General features: G+C 39.4%; 2 protein-coding genes across 2 annotated transcripts; one reads left to right on the top strand and one right to left on the bottom strand.

Moving 5' to 3' along the window:
- The first annotated feature begins 2745 nt into the window (after positions 1–2745).
- Positions 2746–3937, top strand: LOC149833600 (calcium-binding protein CML42-like). Its single transcript, XM_090009764.1, has one exon. It carries the CDS (start codon positions 3003–3005, stop codon positions 3579–3581), a length of 579 nt encoding a protein of 192 aa, XP_089865890.1. The 5' UTR covers positions 2746–3002; the 3' UTR covers positions 3582–3937.
- A 4467-nt stretch (positions 3938–8404) lies between these two features.
- Positions 8405–18312, bottom strand: LOC149833599 (UDP-rhamnose/UDP-galactose transporter 6-like). Its single transcript, XM_090010893.1, has 5 exons — positions 17348–18312; positions 10624–10808; positions 10253–10453; positions 9541–9702; positions 8405–9035 (listed from the first exon to the last, which is right to left on the bottom strand). Exons 1-5 carry the CDS (start codon positions 17475–17477, stop codon positions 8706–8708), a joined length of 1008 nt encoding a protein of 335 aa, XP_089867019.1. The 5' UTR covers positions 17478–18312; the 3' UTR covers positions 8405–8705.
- Positions 18313–24920: the final 6608 nt, after the last annotated feature.

Here is a 24920-nt window from a genome sequence, read left to right as displayed (position 1 = left end):
ACAGATTGTGGTCCTCATTCATGGTATATAGTTGTTTGTCATAATTAATGTGTTTCATATTTAATTATTTGTTATAGTCATGACTACTAACTTTCTAAAAATATTTGTAGGTTTCGAATCGCTTCGTGACTACGATGGAGGAACATGATGCAAGGAAGGTGTGGCAGAAGGTGGCTATCAATCGATTTGCAGACATGCTGCACAATATGAAGACTGCATCAAGAAAAGCATCTGGTGAGATAGCTGATCCACTACAGTGGAAGGGCCATGGACCTCCTACTACCAGGTCAGATATTTGGGATGCAATGTATGACAAGTGGGCTGGGGATGTATTTTAAAACCGCTCGGCGAAGGCTGCACAAAATCGAGCAAAAATATCTGAAGCCCATCTACACACAGGTGGATCTAGGACTTTTGGGAGCTACTTGAAGAAAATGGTAACTCATCAATATATAAACAAATCAATTTTATAAGTATTGTTGTAAACTTGTTAACTAAATCTTTTATCATTTCACTTCGCAGGAATCAGAAAAAGGAGGCATTGTGCCATACAAGGATGTATTTGTTCAAACACATAAACGTAAGACCACGAGAGAGTTTGTATCGAATAAGGCGAGAACGACAACGGTATGTATTTATTGTATTAATAATTATTGTAATATACAAGTTATCATAAACATTATAATTCTTAATTAGCATTGAATGTAGTGACGGATTAGCGACGACTATAAATCCGTCGCAACACCAAAATCGTCATATAGTAACAACGACCTTGCGACGGATGTTGGCATTCGTTATTTTGTCGCAACTTAGCGACGGTACTGGCGACATATACATTCTGTCACTACTTAGCGACGGATAGGGCGACAGATATATTTCGTCACTAATTAACATCAAAAAATTTAGGATGGAAGCTATCCGACGCTAATCCGTTGCTAAGTTGATTAGCGACGAATTAGCGTCGGATTAGCAACGAATTTAGGTCATCGCTAATCCACAGGTTTCTTGTAGTGTATGCAGTAAATGATGAATACTTAAAAGTTATGACATGATGAAAAAATAACCTAGTTTGTGAATAACCTCAGAAATATATCATGAAGAAAAAATCCAACTAGCGTATGTAAACCTCATAATATCATGAGTGCAATACATAATGCACTGATTATGATAAAATATGGGTGTTCGCCCCATATGGCCAAGTGAAAGATGTTGGATCTTGGTATGGATCCAGTATGGTCAAATGGGTCTCACATGGAATCCAATGACTCACTTAGTGAGCCATTGAGATATGCACTACCAGGATCATGGTGGGACCCATTACACATTGGATTCTCAACATGTTTGGGAATTCAATGAGACAGTTAAGCTGGATAATGGTTACCCAGGGAAAGTTAAATTCTTCAACCCCTGCCTCTGTAAAGAACAACTGAAGAGGTTCAAGGATCTCCTCTGATGCAGGTCGTTAATCAACTTCTCAATCTTCTTCGCCTGGAGTCTTTCCTTAGCACACCCCGATCCTAAATCCTTCACAATAGGCGAGGCTGTTGCATACGTTCCTCATAAAAATAACGAGTGAGCTGAAGATAAGAAGCAAAATAAAGTAAAACGGTTGCACTTTTCGTGACTTCCAAGACCAAAATCAAAACTGCTTTACTGTTTTCAAAGAGACAACCTAAATCAAGCCTATCTGTTCATTTTTTTTTCAATAGCAAAAATTGTGTGTGTGTGTGTGTGTGGGTTTAGTGCACATCACCTTGTGTTGGGAGTAGCAGGTTCGAAACCCAATGGTATGACTGTATAACTGGTGAGGGTCTGCCTAACCCCAGCTTGCCTATTAAAAAAAAAATCTGTCGAAATAAATGTGTGGGGGCTGTAGAAGGAACCGGCCAATATAGATAACAATATGCGTGCCTCCAACTAGCGCACCACCCACGATAGATAAGTCCCACTTTTCAAAGAACGCAGTTACATGCACGACACATATAAGTCCCACTTTTCAAAGGCGCTAAGAGAGAGTCCAGAATATTGTTCAGGTTATTATGCCCAATAAGTGCAAGTTTTCGAAAAAAGACTGTACAAATGGACGATGAAGGAAATGGAAAAGAGAAATAAAACAAAGAAAACAAGGATGCCATTTTTTGTCAAACGCGTCGTCTTCCCATGCTTAAAGGCCTCTAGAAGCTTTTATGTATGATAATAAACTGCGGTTTCTTTGTTTTCTTAGTTGAATTTCTTCGGTTTTTGACCAACAGGGAACAAAGTCGGTAGATCCGTGCTGTTACAAGGTTATGAATATGATTGTGGAGCTTAGCTTTGATGCCTTCAACCAACCAAGGCCGGAAGAGAAATGTCAAGGGACGAATTCAAGCCCTAAACCATATTTACGCTTTCATTGTACTTTGCCATCCTTGGGTTGAAGATAGATGAATAAATAAACAACCTGATTGATAAGGAAGTTTGATTCGACAAGTTACTTTGTTTATGACAATATGAAGAAGAAGCCTCTTTTTGTAAATTTCCTCATTACTTGGTATGGTATGTGATCGATATGAAGAGGGCTCCTCCGCAAAATGTTGCCAATGTGCGGTGGAGAGGGGCAAGGGCCAAGCCACAAGGTTGAGGTTGTTACGTGTACAAAAGGAATATGGTCTGCGAAGCTCGTCTGTTTACGGTTGTAATCTTTTTAGGGCAAATTTAGCATTGGTTTGTAAAACCATTTTTCTTTCATTCAAAAAAGTATGTTTAATTGAAATTAAGTGTATGGTTTGAATTCTATTTTTATCAACAAAAAAGTTTCAAAGTCAGGAAAAAGGATGAGAGGCTACAAAAGAAAAGCATCTTTAGTTTAGAGTCGGAAGAGAAGGGGCGACGATAAATATAAATAGAGAGGTTCCGTCATACGCTTCTCCCATCTGCCGCCAACGACTCTCAGGTGCCGTGGTCGAGTTCGAGAGAAAGAAAAATCACGGGAGCAACAACAGCCCCCAACCAAAGCGGATCAAATGGAGGCCGTGACGAAACGCACACCCAGCCTGAGCTGTCACCCCCCTCCTTCCTTCCGCCTCCGGAATCCCAGCCTCAACACCCTCCGCCTCCGCCGGATCTTCGACTCCTTCGACGAGAACGGCGACGGAGATATCTCTGTCGACGAGCTGGGCCGGGCGCTGGAACGGCTCGGCCTGGAAGCCGATCGGTCGGAGCTCCGGGACCTCGTCTGCTCCATCATGGCGCCCGGCTCAGACGGCTCGTCCTCGTTGTATTCCCTCGATTTCGACGGGTTCGTGCAGCTGCACCGATCGATCGGCGAGGAGTTCTTGGGGGGTGGAGACGACGGCACCGGCGAGGGCGAGGCGGACGACGAGGATCTTACGGAGGCGTTCAAGGTGTTTGACGAGGATGGCGACGGGTTGATATCGGCGCCGGAGCTGCAGTCGGTGCTGGGAAAGCTGGGGTTTAAGGAGGGAGACCGGATTGAAGGGGTGCGCCAGATGATCCGGAGCGTCGACCGGAACAACGACGACCACGTCGACTTTCAGGAGTTCAAAATCATGATGAAGAGCGTCATCGGTAGGACCGCCTGACTCCCGTCGCAACCGCAACGGAATTATGGACGTGTCTTCCCCTCCGTCCACCTCCCCAATTTGTCAGCAAGAAAATATCATCTTTTTTTCCTTTTTTTGAAGGGTTTCGTTAACTCGTAACGTCGGATTATTGCCGACGGGGCCCTTACTCTTGTTTGATTTGATATAGTAAATTTGAACGCTACCCCCGCGAACAGGACAAGGCGGAGAGGTGGGGTTTCTCTGCGACGGTTGTGCATACATCCATTTCTGGTCCGTCTTGTACCTCATCCTCTCCCCCCTGTTTGCCATTTTTTCTAGCTTGTACCTGCTCGGTTTTCCACTGAAATAATGTGATATTGCTACCGGATATGAAACTTTGGATCTTTTCCTGTGATTCCCGTGTTTATGCATTGGATGTGTTTGTTTTCCTTTTTTTTTTCTTTTTGTCGTTTCAAGAGTGTAGGGATGAACAATCGTTGCCTTCTCAAAAAGATCCAAAGCATTGGGTGCTTATAGGTTGTACTGCTCTATTTAATCACTTCTCTGGTTGATGGTTAGACCTTGGACTTTTGGGCGATACCAAGTGCTCCTTTGCTTTACGGCTTTGTTTCCAATTGTTCGATCGGTGATCGTTTGTCATAAGAAAAAAACAAATAAGAAATGGTTCAAACAGGGTTCTGAATCGGATCGTCGTTACCGTCATTCATTCACAGCACGCCGAAACCCTGGGAAACTTTTCTTCGTTGACAAATTCGGCTGCAGAACCGCTTTATAAGGACACGACGTTTTCACCAATTAGCTCCGGGACCTCGTGTGTATATCTTGTAAAAGCATAATAGCTAACTTTTTACAAGACACCACAGTGGTTGTATATCTTGTAATGAAATTGAACAATCTTAAAACAATGTTCTGTTTGCGAAGATTTGGATGGAAATTGTTTCTACACATAAAATTTGTTTTTTGATTCTTGCACATTGATTTTTGAAGCTCATGAAAATCTTGATTCTTGAGCACATGGGTCATAATTTCACGGTGGAAACAGACCACATAATTTCACACATGGAATGGGGTTTTCATCTGAATGCAGGGGCTTAATCATCCTAAGTGTTTTTTTTGTATTGGTTAAGCACCTATCAAAATCATAAGCAAAGCTTACACTTTCTCATGTTTCACTAAACTTGAGAAAGTGTTGCGATTGTGTTATGCGATCACAAGAAGCTGAACAAAAACAAATATGCACAATGAAAGATTAAAGCACGGTTACCAACGACTTTATTTACAGGTGGAAAACCTGTTTATTGAGAAGCCGTCTTTGAAAACGAAAACTTAGTGTTCCCAAGCTTTTAAAAAACCTGTTTCCCATCAAATGCGCATCACATGGGAAACCTGTTTACTTTATAGAGGAAACTCATTTATCTTAATTATCAGAACAAGTTTTTTGTATGTTTCATGCATGTGTTAGAGAAATTTTTTCAATAAAAAGTTGAGATGCATGTATTATTTGAAATTTTAATTAAAACTAAACTTTGTGGAGGACCGAAAATGATTTTCTTTTTGGTTCATATCGCCGACCCCAATTGTTTGGGATGAAGGCGTTGTTGTTGTTGTTGTTGTTGTTTGTATATATTTTAAATATTAAAAAATGCAAACGTATTTGATGAAATTGAAAATTTTCAAATTTTAATGCAACCACATTACGTTTTTTATTTCTTGATTCTATCTAAGCGTACGTTGTATTTAAATACTTTATTTATGATATTTAATATTTTATTAAAAATAAGCTGACTACTACATATTTGTTTATTATATTACATGTAATTATGTGTTTTATAAAAAGATATTTATTAATTTTTTTAGTTATCGTATTATCAGTAAGGAAATAAAATGTATGTAAACTTATAATAATTTTCGTATATATCATAAATATTTGCATGTTTTTTTGTTTCACACAATGTCAAATACCAGGCTTGGATCCGATCAGAGCGTGAGTTTAATGGAAGAAAGAACAACTCAGATCCCTTTTCCGTGTGTGAAAGTGAATCCATAGTCTCGAAACATTTGGACCGACAGGAAAAGGGAAGAGGGTAGGACACAAGAATCCACAAACGGAGTTGGTGTCCAATTGTGAACCTAAAAATCAAGGCGGGAGAACTCGAAAAAGGCAGCTGGATGGTCAAGTAAGCGAGGTTGAGGGGGGGGGGGGGGCAAGGAACTAAGGAGGCGGGTCAGCTTCAGTTTTGTTCATTATTAAAATAAAAAATTGTGGTCTCTGTTTGCTTGCTGGCTTTTGTTTTGTTTTGTTTTGTTTTTCCCGCGCAGCAGATCAAGGGATGGGATGGAAAACTCAAAACTGAGGGGGTGAAAACTGAAAGGAAGAGGGTGATCGCACTGGGATCAAACATTCGCCCACCAAATCTCTGAGGAGTTAGGGGGAGGAGGCAACCAACCTTAGATGCTCTGCTCTGCTTCCAGGGGGATGTCCGTTCGTCGGCAGAAAGAGATGCAGACGAGCTGCTCGACCAACAAATCTAGGGTTTCGGTGGCCGCATCCGCTTCGGGGACGATGGCTCCGTTCTCCATCGCCTCCTCTGCAAATGCTCCGAAATGCATCGAGACTCCGCTTACCTGTGCTGCCTCCCCTTCGTCTACGGTTGCTTTCGTCGCCGATTCCGATCTCTCTGCATCTTCTTCTCCGTCGGTGGACCAGTCGCCGGACGGATGCCAGACTCCCTCCGGCGAGGTTTTCGATTCGTTTGCGCCCGGGCCGGAAGACCTAAACCTGGCACCCAAGCGGCATTCCAGGCCTCCGAAAGCCCTAAACTTTGGTACCGGTGAGATCTTTTGGGGATCTCTAGGCAGGTCTAGGGTTTCTAGGGTTTTGAATTTTGAGGATGATGATGACGACGACTACGGATCGGAAGCCGCGGTGGTCGGCAGCCTAGAAGAAAAAGAGTTTCTTGAGTCTATTTATGAAGATCTCTTGAATGCTATACTTTCGAAGCAAATCGACGAGTGCGGTTCCTTTCCTAGCCCTAAAACACCGACATCTGCCGATCATCACAGGAGCAACGATCTCTGGGATACGTGTCCCGATTCTCCGATCAAGCCGAGAAGCAAACGAACTGTGACATCTGATACGCTCGCATCGTTGTGTCGGAAGCTTGAGTTTTGAAGTTTGTGGTTACTCCGTCCCCCCTTTGTTGCTTTTGGCAGGAGGTGTCTGTGGGAGGTCGTGAATGTGAGATCTAGAGGACGCGTTCTCTGGTCATTGTTATTGAAAAGGTGGATTCTAGCTTTTGCACCTTTCTTTCACTGTGCTAATCTTGATTTAAAATTGAAGTCGCTCTTGTAGATTATCCATCCATTATTATTTTCAAGTATTTATATCTGAACCTAATTCTTTTACATGTTCATCGTCGTTATCATATTAACCAAATGGTTACACTTCGTACTTTTAACTTGGCAGAAAATTTTGGTTCTACTGTGCATTTCTTTTGATTGCTGTGTTCAAGTGTACCTTTAATGCGTGCTTCTTGAACAATGGGGAGCAATTCCTTATCTCATTCATCTGCATAGGTAGGGTGCATTCAAAAACCCCTTTCAAAGAAAAAAGATGTGTAACATTCAAAAACCGCTTCAGAGGCTTTCTTGGGGTTTTCTGGAAGCAATATTGTGTTGCTTTAATATCAGATATGTGTGAGTTTTAATGCATCTGAACTTAACAAGCGTGTAAATCACTGGAAAGTTGGACTTCTTTGTGATCCATTGTATCGGGAGCATTTCTACAGGTATTTTCCATACGCGCCTTGTTTCGTATCTATGATTATTGCGTAGACCATAATGCAAAGCAAGTCTCAACACCTACAAGAGTTTTGTAAAGCCAGCACATAGTACATGGGCCCATGACCTGAGATAATATCAATATATCAGCAACGTAAATTCTAGTGAAAAACAAAAGTAGTTTCTCAAAGGAAAATGGCTTTCAAGGAAAATTGGGATAGGAAGAAAGGATTGGAGAGAGAGAGTGACAGGGGTTGGTGTCTGAATCTGATTGTTTTGATTCAGAATTCACAACCAAAGTAAATAAAGCACGAATGCCTTTGGACAACACTTCCAAGTTCCGACCTATCAATTTTAAAAAGAAAAAAATTGACCATAAAGCAACAGATTTAAATGCAAGAGTATAAACGAAGTTAGGTTCACAGTGTCAACCAGGACCAATGAACCAATGAACAATGCTTGAGATTCTGTTCCCACTGTTTGCATTGATGTCATGTCGTCATCACGGAACACTGACGCTGAGCAAGCATCTTATAGGGTTCGGACTTATCATTGGAATTCTCATCTCTGAGAAATCACTAGAGCCCAGTAGAGCCCCATTTTAATACTCTTTTAACACCCAGCTATCTTATTTGACCTTGAATCGTTTGAACGCGTCCCAAGACTCCTTTAGGTCTAGAAAATGGCCAATCGCGGGGCTATCTTTCGCAGCAAGCGCTCTGCTATTACAATTACACCTACATAAGATCTAGAACTTGACCCACTATTCCAATCTGAGCATCATGACCCAGGCCTCAAACAATTAGGTCAAGTACCCAAAAACTTTTTTTTTTGTAACAAAAGCTCACTGGGCTAAAATCATCTTGCAAAGACAAAATCAAAAGAAATGTTTCATGTCAGTGAAACGTTGGACAAGATAGATGCAACACCGCCTAGCAAGAAAGAACAGAGACGACCATCTTCTGCTTCAAGCAATAGCAAAATACCTAAGAGGCTACTCCAACATAAGATTAAGATTAACAGAAGTAACAAGCTGTGTTTCAATAAAGTTAATAAGGCACTGCATAAAAGTTTTAACTTCCATTCTAGAAATATCTTCAAGGAACTAATCGACTACCAATCAGATTTGTTTGTAAATAACAAAACAAAAACAATTTACTTTATAAATGAGAACAGAGCAATTTTCTGGGAATCTGCATTGATTAATTGGCAATCCCCCAATCAAAGCGTAAAGAAGTGAAAAGAGCAAAATATAACCTACAAAAAGAAAATTGAATTTAAAACATACGATGATGTTAGAACGTTACTCAAATCAGCATGCCCTCCCCTACGTGTCAAAAAATAAACTCGCCTATTCAGCCGCTAAACCTTCTCATCAAGATCATCGGCTTCTGACAAACCAGCATGTTTCTGAGACTTGTCTGCAGGAATAGAATAACTCCGACGTTCTTTACCTCCAGGCTTAGAAGATGCATTGCCATACCAGATCATTCCAACCACTGCTAAAATCATGCCAAAAACTACATGCAAGTTAAGACCTTCTCTGCCAAAGAAAAAGAAACCCAAGAATAAAACGAGGATGGTTTTCATGTGGCCTAGAACTTGGAAGGAAACCGCTGTGAATCTTCCAATGCAAATGAACTGACTTAAGTTGGTGCCCACTGCTATTGTGCAGGACAAGACAATGAAGAACTGTATAAAAAGCAGTGAAACAATCAGTCAATAAGTACAAACTAAAATTTAAAATATATAACATATAGAAAGAGCACTATTAGGCAGGTAGTATTTGGCATTGAATTGCATAAATTAGCTCATAGAAGAATCACAAGTTGGCACTGGCTACAATGATAACCAAGTTAGCATTTCCCGACAGCAAAACTGGAAAATCAGACAAGGTGCCACAAAGAAGACAATACAATTAATATACCGTTAATCACATTATCACATATAATGATAAGAGAACCTGAAGAAAGCTCGTGATGATAACCTTCTGAAATAAGATGTTTCTGCAATTTTCACCAGAACTCTAAAGAACCTACAGATTAACTTCTTAACTTAATATAGCCTGGCTGAACATTCCAGATTACCTCTTTTCTTTATCCGTTTTTTCCTTTTTTATTTTTTAAAGGCACAAACCGCCATAAATGTACACAAAGGAAAACACATGAAATCGTCATATATAAGATACTTTACTTACCACAGAGGTCACGTTGAAGTCATAAGCGTAAATTCGTTTGTGTGTCAACCAGAAATCCAAGAAGGGCCCTACGATCAGCAATGTAGCAGCCTGAGCTGGGGCAGTATGGCCCAAGAGGTTGAACGATCCAAGTGAATACTTTCGTTGCAAAAAATGCACATACTGCCAAAAAAAGGAAAAGATAGAAATGTCAAAATTTCTTAAAAGGTTTGTCTGCGCATAATTGTGATGGTTATTTGTAGTGAACCATCCTTGACATGCATGGCAGGGATCTCACAGCCAATTTGACAGGTCATGGAATCAGTATGTTGCATAAGATTATGAAAATAACGAAGACTTTCACAAAGTCTCAATTCCAGAATTCCCACCATAACAAAAACTTAACATAAAGTCCTTAATTTAGCAGAACCACTGAAAGGACCAACAGAGACTAAAGTTATTCTAAAAACATTTAACACAAAATGAGAGTAGCTTAAGAAATCCCAGTTCAACCAGAACAAGCGGTGACTAAGGCAGTTTATATCAAGGCCTGTCCAGACTCGAGGCTAATTCAAGCTATGAGAGGTTTGGTAGTTTCAAAACACAGACTTCAAAGAAAGCTACTGATTTCCTGGATAAGTGCTGATGATATACAAGAAAGAAACTAACAGAGCTGAATCGATGGCACAAGCACTACAAAAAGTGGTGTGGCCAAGATCTTTAGCACACTTACATATTGTTGCAAGGAAGTGCTCCAAACTGCAATAATAGCTGCAATAAAGCCCTTGGTATTCACACTTACATCAGTGACAGTGCAAACAGCAACTCCTATGAGAACAACAAGGATACTGAGCTTTGTGTCTCTTGAATATCGAACATGATCAAAGACAACTTCCAGCAAACAAGAAACTGGGATCATACTGAGCTTTGCAATCTGTCAATCCAACAATAGATTCAATCACTAATAAATGTCAAACTCTGACCACAAAACAGCTATATCAGTTACATCTAAACATTGAACGCACTTGAGATTAATCATTCATTAAGATTGGGCACAGTTAACTTAATCATTCATTAAGATAAGCTAGAGTTGAAAGTAATTACCTGATAAAACCCCACCGAGTTCCACATGAGACTCACATTCATGCCAACAATAGAGAAATTTGCAAAAAGAACAAACTTGAGAAGCTCCGATAGTGGTAGATGAGTGGATTGGATGTAACCCATCCACCTAAGGACCATGGTCATCAGGGTTGTGGTGGCAAAATGCAGGCCAGTTAATGTTGTTGCTGTAGAAATTTATCAGTTAAAGGTAAAAAAAAAGTTAAATATGAGAAGCAGAATATCTAAGTATATCAGAAAGCTATAACGGGGTATGCAGAAATAGGAACTATTCAATAATTATGATATATCACGGCCAGAATTTCTGCGTCAGTCGAAAGCTATGTTATCTAGACACTTCAGGAGACCAGGAAAGTTGGCGTCAAATATGGCTGGAAACAGACACACCTTCAACACTTTGTTTTTTCAAGTGCAAGGGGATACAGAGTATAATGTGTCACGCACTCAAAGATGCAATAGACATCACTGTAAGGTGTCAGACACTTCACGTCCATATGGATACTTTCTTTTCTTTAAACAAAATGTCAAGCATATATAAGCATGCCTCTCATGCTTACTAGTTCAAAGTGTCCAAGAATCATGAAGCTGGACAACCGAGTCACACGAATCGAAGTACGAATGTAGTTACCTTGAATCAACCAAAAAAGTCATATTTTTTGTTTAAAAATCTCAGGTTTTGAATGAGATCTTAAAAGAATTGTGGTTTTTGAAAAATACCTCTCTCGGTGTATATATATATATATATACACATATATATATATATAGGGGAAAATATTGGCTACCCTTGTGGGTTCCAAATCTCCTAGTTGAAACTCATAGGGGGAGGGAGGTAATTTTGACCAACTCTGAGCCCTTGGATGCATTCAGCATGGTCAAAACAGTAGGAATTGATCCTTGGATTTTTTTTTGGCAAAAAATATGATTTTCTGAGGGTCAAAATTTCAGTATATTGTATACCATGATTTTCAACCCCCAGAAAATCCAACATATGCATTGGAAAAGCATGATCCAAGGGCCAGTTTCTACTAAATCGAACATGCAGATCACATCTGGAGGGTCAGACGTGCAAAACAAATAAAAAAATGAAAATAATTAGCTTTCCACTAGTGAGTTTGAAACCTAAGAGGGTAGCAAACATTTCCCATGGCATGTCTACGACCATCGATTTTGCACATCAGGTTTCAGCGATCCAAAAGTGGATTCCTACTAAATGGATCATGCAGATCACACCTATGAGGTCAGATTTAATCCAAAAAAAAAAATAGAAAAGGTTTTGCTAAGTGGGCTGTATGTACAACAAATTATAGCAAATATTAACCATATATAATTTGTATTTATATATATACATATCATAAACTCCGCCTGTGTATAATTGTTTAGTTATACACTGTCGGTCCCAAGCCCGGATAAAGGAGGAGGGTTGCGGTAGGCCACTGACAGCCAGCATAAAAACTTAGTCATACCCAATGAATATGAATTATGAACCAATATGAGAATTTCGTTGGGGCATTCCCTACTGAGCGACGCGTTGTACTCTATAGGCTCGGAGGCAGTGATAAATGGGCAAGGGTTGTTAGGTCGTCGCCCGGAAGCGACGCGTCACACCGGCGCCCGGGTGTGGTGTCAAATAGGCAAGGGTTCCCTTACTTTGTTGGACGGGTGGGGGTAAAGAAGTTAGTCCAAGACCATAAAATTAGGTTAGCCAATTGGAACATAGGGTCTTTAACTGGTAAGTTGGTAGAGTTAGTAGATGTTATGTGTAGGAGAAAGATTGATATTCTATGTCTACAAGAGACCAAATGAGTAGGTGAGAAAGCAAAAGTGATAGAACCTTGGGGATATAAGATTTGGTATACAAGAATAAATAGGAATAGGAATGGAGTAGGGATTGTTATGAGTCGTGAGTTTATAGATAATGTAGTTGAGGTCCGTAGGAAAGGCGATAGGATTTTACTTATTAAATTAGTATTAGGTACGGATATTATTAGTGTTTATGCACTTCAAGTAGGTTTAGATGATTCCATTAAGCGTCAATTTTTGGAAGATTTAGATGGAGTAGTACAAGGGATATCTTATTGAGAAAAGCTTTTCATCGGCGGTGACCTTAATGGGCATGTAGGCATTAGTAGGGATGGATTTGAGAGTATCCATGGAGGCTATGGTATAGGAGAAAGGATTTTAGATTTTGATTTGTCCTATAATATGATCTTAGCAAACACTTGGTTTAGGAAGAGGGAGTCTCACCTAGTAACATTTAAAAGTGGGGTTAATACAAGTCAGATAGATTTTTTCCTACTTAGAAAGAGAGATAGGGGTTGTTGCATCGATTGTAAGGTTATATCGGGAGAAAGTGTAGCTACACAACATAGAGTCTTAATTTTAGATCTTAGAATTAGACAATGCCGCAAAAGGGATAGACATAGGATATATCCTAGAATTAAGTAGTGGGCAGTGAAAGGAGCTAAACAAGAAATGTTTGTAGAGCAGGTCGTTAAGGAAGTTTATTGGTGTATTGAGGAGGATTCAGAATCAATGTGGAATAAGATAGCGGGTGGCATGAGAAAGATGGCTAAGGAGGTATTGGGTGAGTCTAAAGGCGGTGCACCGCTAGGTAAGGATACATTGTGGTGGAACGAGGATGTCAAATTAGCTATTAAGGTTAAAAGAGAGTGTTATAAAAATCTAAGAGTCGTGATAATGAGAATTTGAAAAAGTATATGATAGCAAAGAAGGAAGCTAAAAAAGTAGTTCGAAACGCGAGGGATAAGGTATATCAGGAGGTTTATGACAAGTTGTATACCAAAGAGGGCGAGAAGGATATTTATAGGCTTGCAAAGATGAGAGATAGGAAATCGAGGAATCTGGGGATGGTTAGATTTATCAAAGATGAAACGCAAAGGGTTTTAGTCAAAGATGAGGAGATTAAGGAGAGATGGAAAGAGTATTTTGATAAGCTATTTAATGAAAGTCATGCTCAGGATCTTGGAGCCTTCTCCATTCCTTTTCATAAGATGAATTGTGACTTCATGCGCAAGATTCAAAAGAAAAAAAATGCAGAGGCTTTGAAGAAAATGAAATCAAGAAGGGCAGTTGGCCCAGATGGTATACCTATCGAGGCTTGAAAATGCTTGGGAGAGAAAGGTTTAGAATGGTTGACAAATCTTTTTAACAAGATTTGGCGGACAAATAAGATGCCTAATAAGCGGAGGAAGAGTACTTTGGTGCCTCTATATAAGAATAAGGGTGATATACAAGATTGCACAAACTATCGTGGTATAAAACTCATGAGTCATACTATGAAACTTTGGAAGAGGGTGATTGAGTATAGGTTGAGGAAGGCTGTCATGATATCGGAGAATCAATTTGGTTTTATGTCGGGAAGATCAACTATTGAAGCTATACATTTTCTTAGACAACTTATTGAGAGATTTAGAGAGAGGAACAAAGATTTGCATATGGTTTTTATTGATTTGGAGAAGGAATACGATAGAGTACCTAGGGATGTTCTCTGGTAGACAATGATGAAGAAGGGTGTTTCTCTCAAGTACATTAGTATAATTAAAGATATGTACGAAGGAGTAGTAACCAATGTCCGCACCTGTGGAGGGGTGACAACCAATTTTCCTATAACGGTTGGATTACATCAAGGATTTGCATTAAGCCCTTTCCTATTTGCTATAGTGATGGATGAGCTTACGAGATCAATTCAAGAAAATGTGTCGTGGTGTATGTTGTTTGCTGATGATATTGTTTTGATTGATGAGTCTAGAGCTGGGGTTAATGTTAAGTTAGAATTATGGAGACAGACATTGGAAGCAAGAGGTTTTAAGTTGAGTAAGAGTAAGACAGAATATATGGAATGTTGGTTTAGTAAGCAACGAAGTAGTGATGGGAGTGTAGTGAAGCTTGGTGAGCAAGAAATACCGGTGGATGATTGTTTCAAATATTTGGGATCTATCATTCAAAAGTATGGAGAAATTGATGGAGATGTAAATCATAGGATAAAGGTTGGGTGGATGAAATGAAAAAAGTGCAACTGGAGTGTTGTGCGATCATAGAATGCCATTGCGGTTGAATGGAAAGTTTTATAGGATGACTATTAGGCCCGCTTTACTATATGATACGAAATGTTGGGCTGCCAAGAGACATCATATTCAAAAAATGAGTGTAGCTGAGATGCGTATGCTGAGATGGATGTGTGGAAATACAATAAAAGATAAGATTCGGAACGAGGAGATACGTAAGAAGGTAGGCGTTGCACCCATTGAAAATAAGATGAGAGAGAATCGTTTACGGTGGTTTGGACATATTCGGCGAAGGCCTAATGATGCTCCAGTTAGAAGGATGGAGAAATGGCAAAATATATTAGTTAAAAGAGGCTGGGGTAGGCCTAGGAAGACATGGATGGAGATGATAGGAAAGGATATGAATGCTTTGAACCTCACCGAGGACATGGCATTGGATAGAAATGATTGGAGGAGAAGGATTCATGTGGAAGACCCAGAATGATTTTCTTTTTTGGTTCATATCGCCGACCCCAATTGTTTTGGGATGAAGGCATAGTTGTTGTTGTTGTTGTTGTTGTTGTTGTTTGATATATACATATCATAGTCACCTGTATCGTTAAAAGTAATTTCTTGGCGAGGGTATTTCTCAGAGAGATTTTCGAAAGTTGATAAATCTCAGGAAAATCTTGAGAGTTTAAAAATTGAAAAAAATATAAATAACAACAAAAAACCTAAGAAAATAATAATTTTTGTACTGTTTTTCTTTCAAAAATATAAAGAAACATGTTTTAAAGGTTTTAAAATATAAAATAAACAAAAAAATGGGAAATGCAAACTTAACAAAAAAACTCATAAATACAGTGATATTATCGCGATATTTTTTATTTGCCGATATTTTGAAAATATCGTGATATATTTTCGATATTATCGGCGAGCTTGAAATTGCCAAGAATGTCGCGATATATTCAAAATATCGGCGATAACGGTGAAAGTGATATATATATATATAGAGAGAGAGAGAGAGACCAACCATTGGTTAATAAAATAATGAAAAAAAGAAAGTGAAATAGGAAAAAGAACATTGTAGAAATGTCATACAAGTAAGAAAAAAGTATCACATAGTGTTGACATTGGATAAACTAAAACTTGTATCAAATCAAGTTAAAAAACCTGGAATAAGGTACTGAAGTTTGGACAAGATGAAAGCAAATTTTATGGGATCCAACAAATCCAAGTACTATAATTGATGTACACATTGACTCAAAAGACGTTCAGGAATTAACTGATATACCTTATCAAAAACAACTTTGCATCCCAGCGTTCTTTCAACAACTCAACGATAGGTTCCTAATACTTATGTAAATCCAAGTAAAAAATCATCTAATGCTCAAAGAACTACAGGAAATAGATTTCTCTCTCAAAAAAAAATAAAGGACAGAGATTTAGACTAGGAAGTAGGAACACAATACAACAATAGCTATACGATAACTCAATGGTTTAAGGAGTTATCAAGAGAAGATGTGATAGATGTAAATAAAGTTTTCACAGAAAGAGGTAGCTTTGCCTTTTTAGTTGAATAGCCAACAATATGCTAAGAGAAGTAACTTTTGATCCTTAGATCTGAATTGAAGAAAGAGAGCAAAGGTTAAGAACAGAAAAGAGGACAAGGTTTTATTATTAAATCTTTCCATTGAAATATGAAATACTTTATTGATCCTGGATATTTGATGGAACATGAAAATTTCTAAACACTAGGTAGCACAGTTTTTTGCAATTAATGATATTTTTGTTAATTTGCCAAGCCCATGGTAAAGCTATAGGAAAGGAAAAATATATTTTGTCCCCCCGTATATAGATGACCACCACAGTTATCAGTTAGAAGGAGACTTTAACCAGGCAAGCCCAATTAGCTTACTGTATCACAGAAGTCCAATATAAACACAAGAAAGGATAAAAGAAAAAAGAAATAGTACCTAATACCATCACTTGTTGACAAAAATGTTAAATCCCAAAACAATTTTTCAAGTTGTTCCCAGCAACCACCAAACCTGGGGTTTTATATTATTCAGCATATGCTGCTTCCTGGGTCGAAGCTTCCAAAATGGGAAAAGATAGAACATACCAGCAGTCACTCAGGAAGGTGAATTGGAGGGATTAACTAGCAACTGTTCCATTATGAGGAGTCATAGACACATAGTGTATGAAAGTAAGCTAATGTAAGCATTTGTAGCTACACCATCTAAAGAGCTAGGATTTACCGTAAGCTATTTCTGGCAGGGTATATTTCACATTACTTGGATCCAGATGCACTCTGTAAAAAAACACGTTTCTGATGGCAAGTATTATTTTAAACTGAAGCAAGGAGTAGAAGCAATCCCAGCAAAATGGGGGTAGCATTAACCAGGATTTCATAAACAAAGAAATAAAAGATGCAGCAGTCTCAAACACAAAGAAGTAACCAGTGTTAGGTAAAAGCTATTTTCCAATTAATCATCACAATAAGTTTTTTTTTCTTTTCCTTTCTTCAAATCAATAATTTGTCACCATAGTGATTTTCTGTTTTGAATCAATAAATCAGAATAAAGAGTTGTTTACCAATTAATCGACACAATCTTTTTTATTTTAGGATTTGAAGCGTTCAAATCAGACCCTACAAAGCAATGGAACAAGAGGAAGCGGATAAACGGTTAAGAAATTACCGAAACTAAAACCGTAGGTAGCCATCAGAGCCTTGTTGACTATGATTATTCCAACCGATGTAACAACATTGAACATCCATGATGCAACATCCAGTGTTGCCTTCTTATCAGCCTTGCTTGATGGCGCCATTTCTTCCCGGAAAGCAAAAAGAAAAAACTTTGTTTTCCCCTCCCCTCCTTCACGATTCCACTATCAACTCTCCCATCAAAAAAATCCCCCTACTGTTCAATTATAAACCTATCCACACTCGAACAGCTTCCACCTTACGAATCCACCTTCAGGATATCTTCAGAATCCCAATTGTGCCTCCTGAATACATTCCTGGAGAAAATCTCACTAGAAAAACGATTTCTAAGCATCTCCAGCTGAAGCTCTTGGCCTTTTGAAATTTCCTCGCGGCTGATCTCCTCAAGAATAAAAAACAACCAAACACCAAAAAACTCGCGAGATCTCCGAATTACTACTAGTAACGATCTGATCCTAAAACCCCCGCCCGGGTTCTGCTCAAGCAAAAATATCTAATATTTCAACCAGTACGAATTTTTTCCGGATTCCGGCAATCTCCGATGCGAACTAAAGGCGTAACGAGATAACTGAAAAAAATGAAAATTTTAGCACCGAAGAACTACCGTTGAGTAACCTTTCCGTGGATCTTGAGCACTACGATCTCTCAAGGCCACTTAACGATCGATCTCCGGCAATATCTTCCAGAATCGAGACTGCGCGACCACTCCCTACTGTCTCCGTCGTGTTCGCCGGTCAACGACGAAGCGAGAGACTCAGATTTGCAATCCGGGAGCAACGGATCCACGCGAGAAGACGGGCGGGGACGCGGTGCCGAACCCGCTCTCCGGAGACGGGAGTCCACAACCGCAGGAGGCGGATCGCCCGGCGGAAAAAAGAGAAAGTTCCCGCCGTGCTTTTCCTCTGGTAGAAGAGGAGGAAAGGGGAAAGGCGCAGAGGGAGGAGGCAAGGGGGAGGAGGCAAACCGTTTAATTGCTCATTTATATGGAATTGCTAATTGGAATTTCCACGTGGCGCTCAGATGCAAGAGATGGCAGCTTGATGACCTGACGGATCCCGTCAATATTCCGATCAATTCTTGAGAAAATGTGGCAACGGATCAAATGACTGAAATGCCCTTCTCATGCCATCATCGTTTCATTTTGTCCGTACCTGAATCAGAAACGTATCGTCCGTTCGTGCCCAGACTTTGGAACCAAATTAAGTTCGGTACTTTCGGCCCTGTTTGGGAAAGGGGAGCCAAGCAGTTGTTTTTTGTTTTTTAGAGGCAAGCTGGGGTTAGGCAGACCTTGTATACCAGTTATACAACGATACCACTGGGATTTGAACTTGCAACGTCCCAACACAAGGTGACGTGATCGGTGCTCCTCCCTTGGTGTTTGGCTATGCAGTTGTTTCCATAGGTAAAGTGGGAAAGCCTGGATTTGCTATGCACCCGTTTGGGATGTCATTTCACATGAAAGGTGTTCTCGCCAATGACACTTGCAAAGCTTACTTTGGGTTTTCTTATTAGCTAATTACTTGATTTGAGGCGTTGGAGTAGGCACTTCCTCATGACAATTGACAACACCCACAAATACCTTTTTTTTTTTTTAAGATCTCATCATTTTTAAGTTAAAATTATGTTCAAAGTACATTTTTTACTTTCATAACATCATTGACGGTTTCAACCAAATGATGAATTAAACTAGACAGTCATAACTTTCAAATTATGATAAACGCAAAGTAATTTGTCATGCACAAATTTAAGTCTATTATTTATCATAAAAACTGTAGAATATACAATTAAAGTAGAAGACATTAGCTTTTCAGCCTAACAAATCATGTCTCGATCTATAACACCAATCAACACAATTTAGTTTGTCATAATGGATTCAAAGTATAACTGGATTTAAAATATGAAGACTCAAAATTTCTATACCTAGTTCTTAAGAAGCTTCTCATTCACCGCTTTTAGATTCTTTATCTTCTTAGAAAACTTTTAAAAGATTCTCCCTTTTTTCATAAAAACTTAAGTCTTTCCGAGTCCACAAGGGGTTTACACCATACATTAAAAAGAAGCATATGATCAAGTGATCAGAAGTGTTAGAGATACGAGCAATGCAACCGGAAAGGATTGGGACCATGAAGTCAACCCTGAGGAAGTACAAAAACCCCAAACTCCCAATCCATGAAGATCTGGAATGTTAGAGGTTTTGAGGTGGGCCTGCAAACATATAGGATCACAACATTGATGTAGTCTTCAAATTAACAGTGGTGAGCATTTTGGACATATATACAAAACGAGAAATTCTGAAATTTCGGTTGGTAGCGAGTTTCGAAGCTCCGACAAGCCGGGTAGATCTATACCATAATCTATTGCAAACATTAATAGAAAGAAGGGAGAAACATCAGGGATTTTTAGACACGTTGTATAGTTTTTGAAATGATTAAAATTAGATATAACTATTGTAAAAAAATTTCTTTGGTAAAATACTTAGCCAGATTAGCTAGGAGGAATGACCAACACATGTAAAGATAGACTGGAATCCTTCCTTAGAAGGGTGAGTTTTTGTAATCATGTACATTTATACAAGATTAATGAACTGATAGGGGTCCGCCTAACCCCCAGCTTGCCTTTCAAAAAATATATATATATATATATATATATATATATATATATATATATATATATATATATATATATATATATATATATATATATACCCAGATTTTTCCAGTATTTTACGTTCCAATTTATTGCCAGAGAGAAAAGATTTATGACTGCGATTTCAAGTCGGGATTGCTTGTCTCAAATTAAGTATAGGCCTAATGTGTGTATGAAACGTTTGGTGCTAATATTTTTTCAGATTTGATCAGATCTCCAATATAAATCAGACACTTTATTCTCTCTCGGATACAGGTTCTTGAAATAAGATCCATAGGTGCGCACATTTAAATTAGATTGAAGTGTACGACATTCCCATTCTTTTTGGATCAGATCAGTATTTATATTCAGATTAATCCAAACTATTTGCAGTTGTTACATATGAAAACCCTTGATTGCAATCTGATTTTACTGGATCCAGTATTGCCATGTATATTTTAGATATAGATTCAACTCTACGTCCATCAGATCAAGAGTGGGATTCAGATCTTGTGGCCACTAAATTCAAATCCGGGACTGGATGTAGCATGATCCAATCCGTTTGCACCCCTACATCTCATATATGCACCCTTTGACATCATATACAACTGAAACAATCAGATTGGATTCAGAAAAATCCAATTGGTATGGAGCTCTAGTTTCAGAAACGGTTAATATGTTCAGTCCATCTCCACTTCTTTCCTAATCAAGCTGACCTTAGGCTGAGCCCCTATAAGTGCTGATTAAATGGGAATAGACAAGATCAAATTCGGGTTACATTCAAAGCGGTATCAGTATGTGGGCAAAGTGCCTGCCATACCTAGCTTGGATTTAAGCTATGTAGGGGAACAGTTAATTAAGGGTCTCGACGGAGCTCATTGTGGTCCAGGCGCAGCCCGGTTGCACCTCTTCTAAAATATGTATTAATGCTGACTGCTTTCCGCTACTGTCATTATCTCTCTGTGCACTGAGCAGAACGAACAGAAGCATCGTGAATTTGACAACAATAGAGAAACTCCTTACAGGAGATCGTATTTTCTGCCTGTATCATAATTTAATTCGCAACTTAAATGAGAATGAAATAATTGTTGGACTTTGGATAGGTAACCTGAATGTAACCCCTATTAACATTGGCACATCAAGGGATATATATGAGTTTAGCTCTTAGGTTTTGGAGGTTACACCATAACTGTCCATTCATGCCCACTAAGGACTTCTCCTAGTGCTCATTATAGATCTATTATAGACAACCCAATCGCCCTATAAATAGGAGAGATCCATGATATCCTAATGAAAACTACCATAAGGGCATGTGTGGTTGTTGAGTACCACATAAGTGTGTAATTTCTCTCTTTAGATTCAAGGGTTTTGCTCACCTTTCGACGTTATGGGCTAAGCTCATTGAAGGCGTCGATTAGTTGAGAAGAACACTGACCACCCGCATCCATTGAAGTGTCATTTGGACCGTCTAAGGCTGCATATGGGTTATGGGCTCTTAGCTGGTAAATGACTCTTTCACGATCTATTTTATGCTAACATTGGGTTATGGGCTCACACTGCACATATTCGGAGTGTAGATGTGTCGGCATCCATGCAATGCTTATCAAAATTTTTTGTCGGTATTGTTCTCTCTCGTCGGACTTCTATTTGGTTTTGGGATGTCGAACGACGATAGGAAAAACATTGACAAGCGACCCAACGTCTACCAGAGTCATTTTAGTCAATTATTCGGTTGGTTGTCGCGGCCTTTACTTTACATCCTTAAATTTTGGTCATCTTCAGCGGAGAATTGACGATCCGCTAGTGGATCTGAGTTCATTGACGTATGAGGTTCTTGTCTGAATGATTTGAGCATCATCGGAGTTGCGTGGAGGGATTCCGACGTGTTTTTCGACAGTTCTACATAATTCTAGCAAAACTTTGTTCAAGCACAATCTAGCACCTTGATTTAAGTTTTTTGAATTTGGCAATAGTGTCAAAATGAAAGTTGTTTGCAATTAAATTCTGAGCAACTTTTGTTCAGATTTCGTTGGCATTTGAGATCTCCAACAGACTATATTTTGAGATGGGTCCGAGTGGATTGAGCTTGTGCACGATCTGGTGGGATCTGATCCAGATCCATTAGGGGTTTCGGGTGGACTCGATCTATGATTGACCCGGTCCACGACCCAAACCCATTGTTGGTTTTGGGTGGATTGGGTTTGAGTTTGACCTATAATCAGCCATCACCTTCAAATGTGACTGCCTCTCCAAAAGAAAAGACGTGTCCCCTTCTTATCAGTAGCCAACGGAGTTAATCTTGGGTCTACAAAATTCACTAGCCAATGGTTTACAATTGAAGATCATCTTTCCATCCAGCTCATCATGCTTTTTTTTTTCTTTTTGGTCTAAGCAAGTTTCATTGGTTAATTGTAAGAAGGGATAGTGCCAACTTCTGAAAGGGGTGATCGTTCTTATTACTGAATCCGTGTTTGTGCGGTTATAATCCATATTCATATTCATAAGAATGATTTCCCCTTTCTAAAATTTACTATTCAGCTCTCTTGGATGCGAAGGAATGAAAGATTTTTGAAAAGTTTTCCCAGGGCTCCAAAATTTACAGATCAGCTCTCATGGATAAAGTAATGGACATGAATGAAATAATTTTTGAAAAAAGTTTGTCATCTCTGTGTGTGTGGGTGTGGGCGCGCAGGTGTGCCCTTGTGCGTGTGCGTGCTGGGTGTATAGGCAAGTCCATGTGTCTCCATGTCCTAAGACACTCTTCAAACCGAGAAAATGATGGAAGCAGACCTTTCATGCAAGCAAGCCAAACGACCGCAAACCCTTCAGTTCATTTGTGCCAAACAGTGAATCTGTTTAAGATAACGACGTGATCACGTCGTTATCCCTTGGGTTTGGATGGTGCCCATTCCACATATGTTGCCAGATTCATTGCTTACTTTTTCCATATTTGTCGTGATAGCCTCCTCATTTGTTGCATTGCAACAGAATCACCTTATCGGTTGATCTCCACCTTTGTCGCCTGTCGTTATGAGTGATATAGACTATCGTTGCCTCCTCATACTGATATACATGCGTGTGATGTCCCCTAATACGGGATCAATGAAGGAATAATATTTACCATGTTTTTCCTCGCAGACCTAGGCTCAATGTCGAACCACGTTATATTATGTCTTCTTTTCTCTCATCTTTAATCACATCTTGTTTTTATCATGCTATCAAAGCGGGTTCGAACGACCACATAACCACTGCCGTGTGCATCTCGGCATTCGCCTATCTCCCTCTAGCTCTTGTTGATGGCGGAAAGAGAGGACGAGATGAGCACATCAGTCTTCCAATGCGCATCACATCGAAGGACGTGTAAGAGCAAAATCCCACACTCAAGATCACCACTGTGTTGCTGAATGGATCCAACTACCCGACATAGTCAAAGGCTACCACTCTTTTCCTTAGTGAGAAGTTCAAACTGGACTTTGTCAATGGTAAGATTGTTTCTCTGAAATATGAGGATCCGACATACGACGAGTGGGAGTCAAGAAACAACCTCATCATATATTGGCTGTTGAACTCCATGAATCCCAATATTGTCGAGGGATTTTAATTCCTTGACATCGTCAAAGACATAGGAGACTCCTTGAGAGACATCTACGGTGAGCAGAATAATTTGTAGACAGTTTACCAACTCCAACAAGATATTGCTCACCTAATCAAAGTTGATAAGTCGTTTCACTCATATCTTAGCTCCCTACATGCTATGTGCGATAAAATGAGTCTATATCGCCCAATCACTAATGACATAGACACCATCAAGAACCGTGTCGAGGAAGACAAGGTGTTCAAGACTCTTGTCGGCCTCGAACAAGACTATGACAACATGAGGAGCCAGATCCTCATGTTCAGGGAATTACCTCGCTTTAATGAAGTTTGCTCCATCATCCAACATGAGGAGATTCACCGAAAAGTCAAGAGAGCCAATTCTAGGTCCTCTATAAAAAACTATGAGAAAGCTGCTTTTTCTAGCAATTTCAAGGAGAGCTCAACCAACCCCATACTCAAACACGGAGAGAACGAGCACCCACGAGGCCAAGAGAGACCTCATTGCAGTCACTGCAAAAAACTTGGTCACGTAAAAAACAAGTGTTGAAACCTTCACAAAAGCCCCGGACAACAAAAGCCACATACCAATGGCAAGAGTTTTCTCACCATGAATGACCTCGTGCAGCTTCTACAACGAATCAACAAATCCAACCTGGCGGCAATTCTCGAAGATCAAAAAAAGGAAGCTACTGATAACATGTTCACGCTAAGTTTCAAACTCATCAATTCTAGGTGGGTCATTGACACCAGAGCCACCGACCACATGACGGGCAAGGTCAGTCTATTGACAAATCTCTGATCGGCCAACAAAGGCCCCATTAGCATCGCTAACGGATCTCAAATCCCCGTCCAGAACATTGGTGATGTATCTCTCCTCAAAGGCTCAAGCCTCTCAGAAGCTCTATATATCCCCTCTTTTCCTTCTAGCCTCATGTATGTTGGCAAGATAACCGAAAGTCATAATTGTATTGTAATTTTTTCCTCTAAGCATGTAATTTTTCAGAACCTGAACACGAAAAAGGTGATTGGTACAGGACATAGCGAATGAGTTTTACTTCCTTGACGAAGAAAGTCAAACACACATTGCTCACAAAACAATAGACATAGATAAGAAGTGGCACTCCATACTCAAACATCCTTCTCATGCCATCTTAAAAAGGATATTCTCGACATCCCATTATTTCAAAAGTCATGTGATGCATGTCAATATTCCAAACAAACTAGGATTCTCTTTTCTTTGTCTAAAATAAAAAGCAATGAGCACTTTTCTCTTATTTATTCTTATGTATGGAGACAAACCCCCATTGAATCGTACTCTGGTTTTA

Source organism: Nuphar pumila, chromosome 6 (genome assembly GCF_984573655.1).
Source record: "Nuphar pumila chromosome 6, dmNupPumi1.hap1.1, whole genome shotgun sequence".
NCBI lineage: Eukaryota > Viridiplantae > Streptophyta > Magnoliopsida > Nymphaeales > Nymphaeaceae > Nuphar > Nuphar pumila.
Note: the sequence above shows the minus strand (reverse complement) of the source record. Positions and strands in the feature narration are given on the sequence as shown.

What these genes read in the sequence shown, in the direction of transcription:
- LOC149833600 (XM_090009764.1), top strand. Translation starts at nt 3,003, where the DNA reads ATGGAGGCCGTGACGAAACGCACACCCAGCCTGAGCTGTCACCCCCCT.
- LOC149833599 (XM_090010893.1), bottom strand. Translation starts at nt 17,477, where the DNA reads ATGGCGCCATCAAGCAAGGCTGATAAGAAGGCAACACTGGATGTTGCA. An exon ending in ACTCGGTGGGGTTTTATCAG is followed by an intron (nt 10,454 to 10,623) that starts GTAATTACTTTC and finishes TTGGATTGACAG; the next exon opens with ATTGCAAAGCTCAGTATGAT. An exon ending in ACTTCAACGTGACCTCTGTG is followed by an intron (nt 9,036 to 9,540) that starts GTAAGTAAAGTA and finishes CTTTTTATACAG; the next exon opens with TTCTTCATTGTCTTGTCCTG.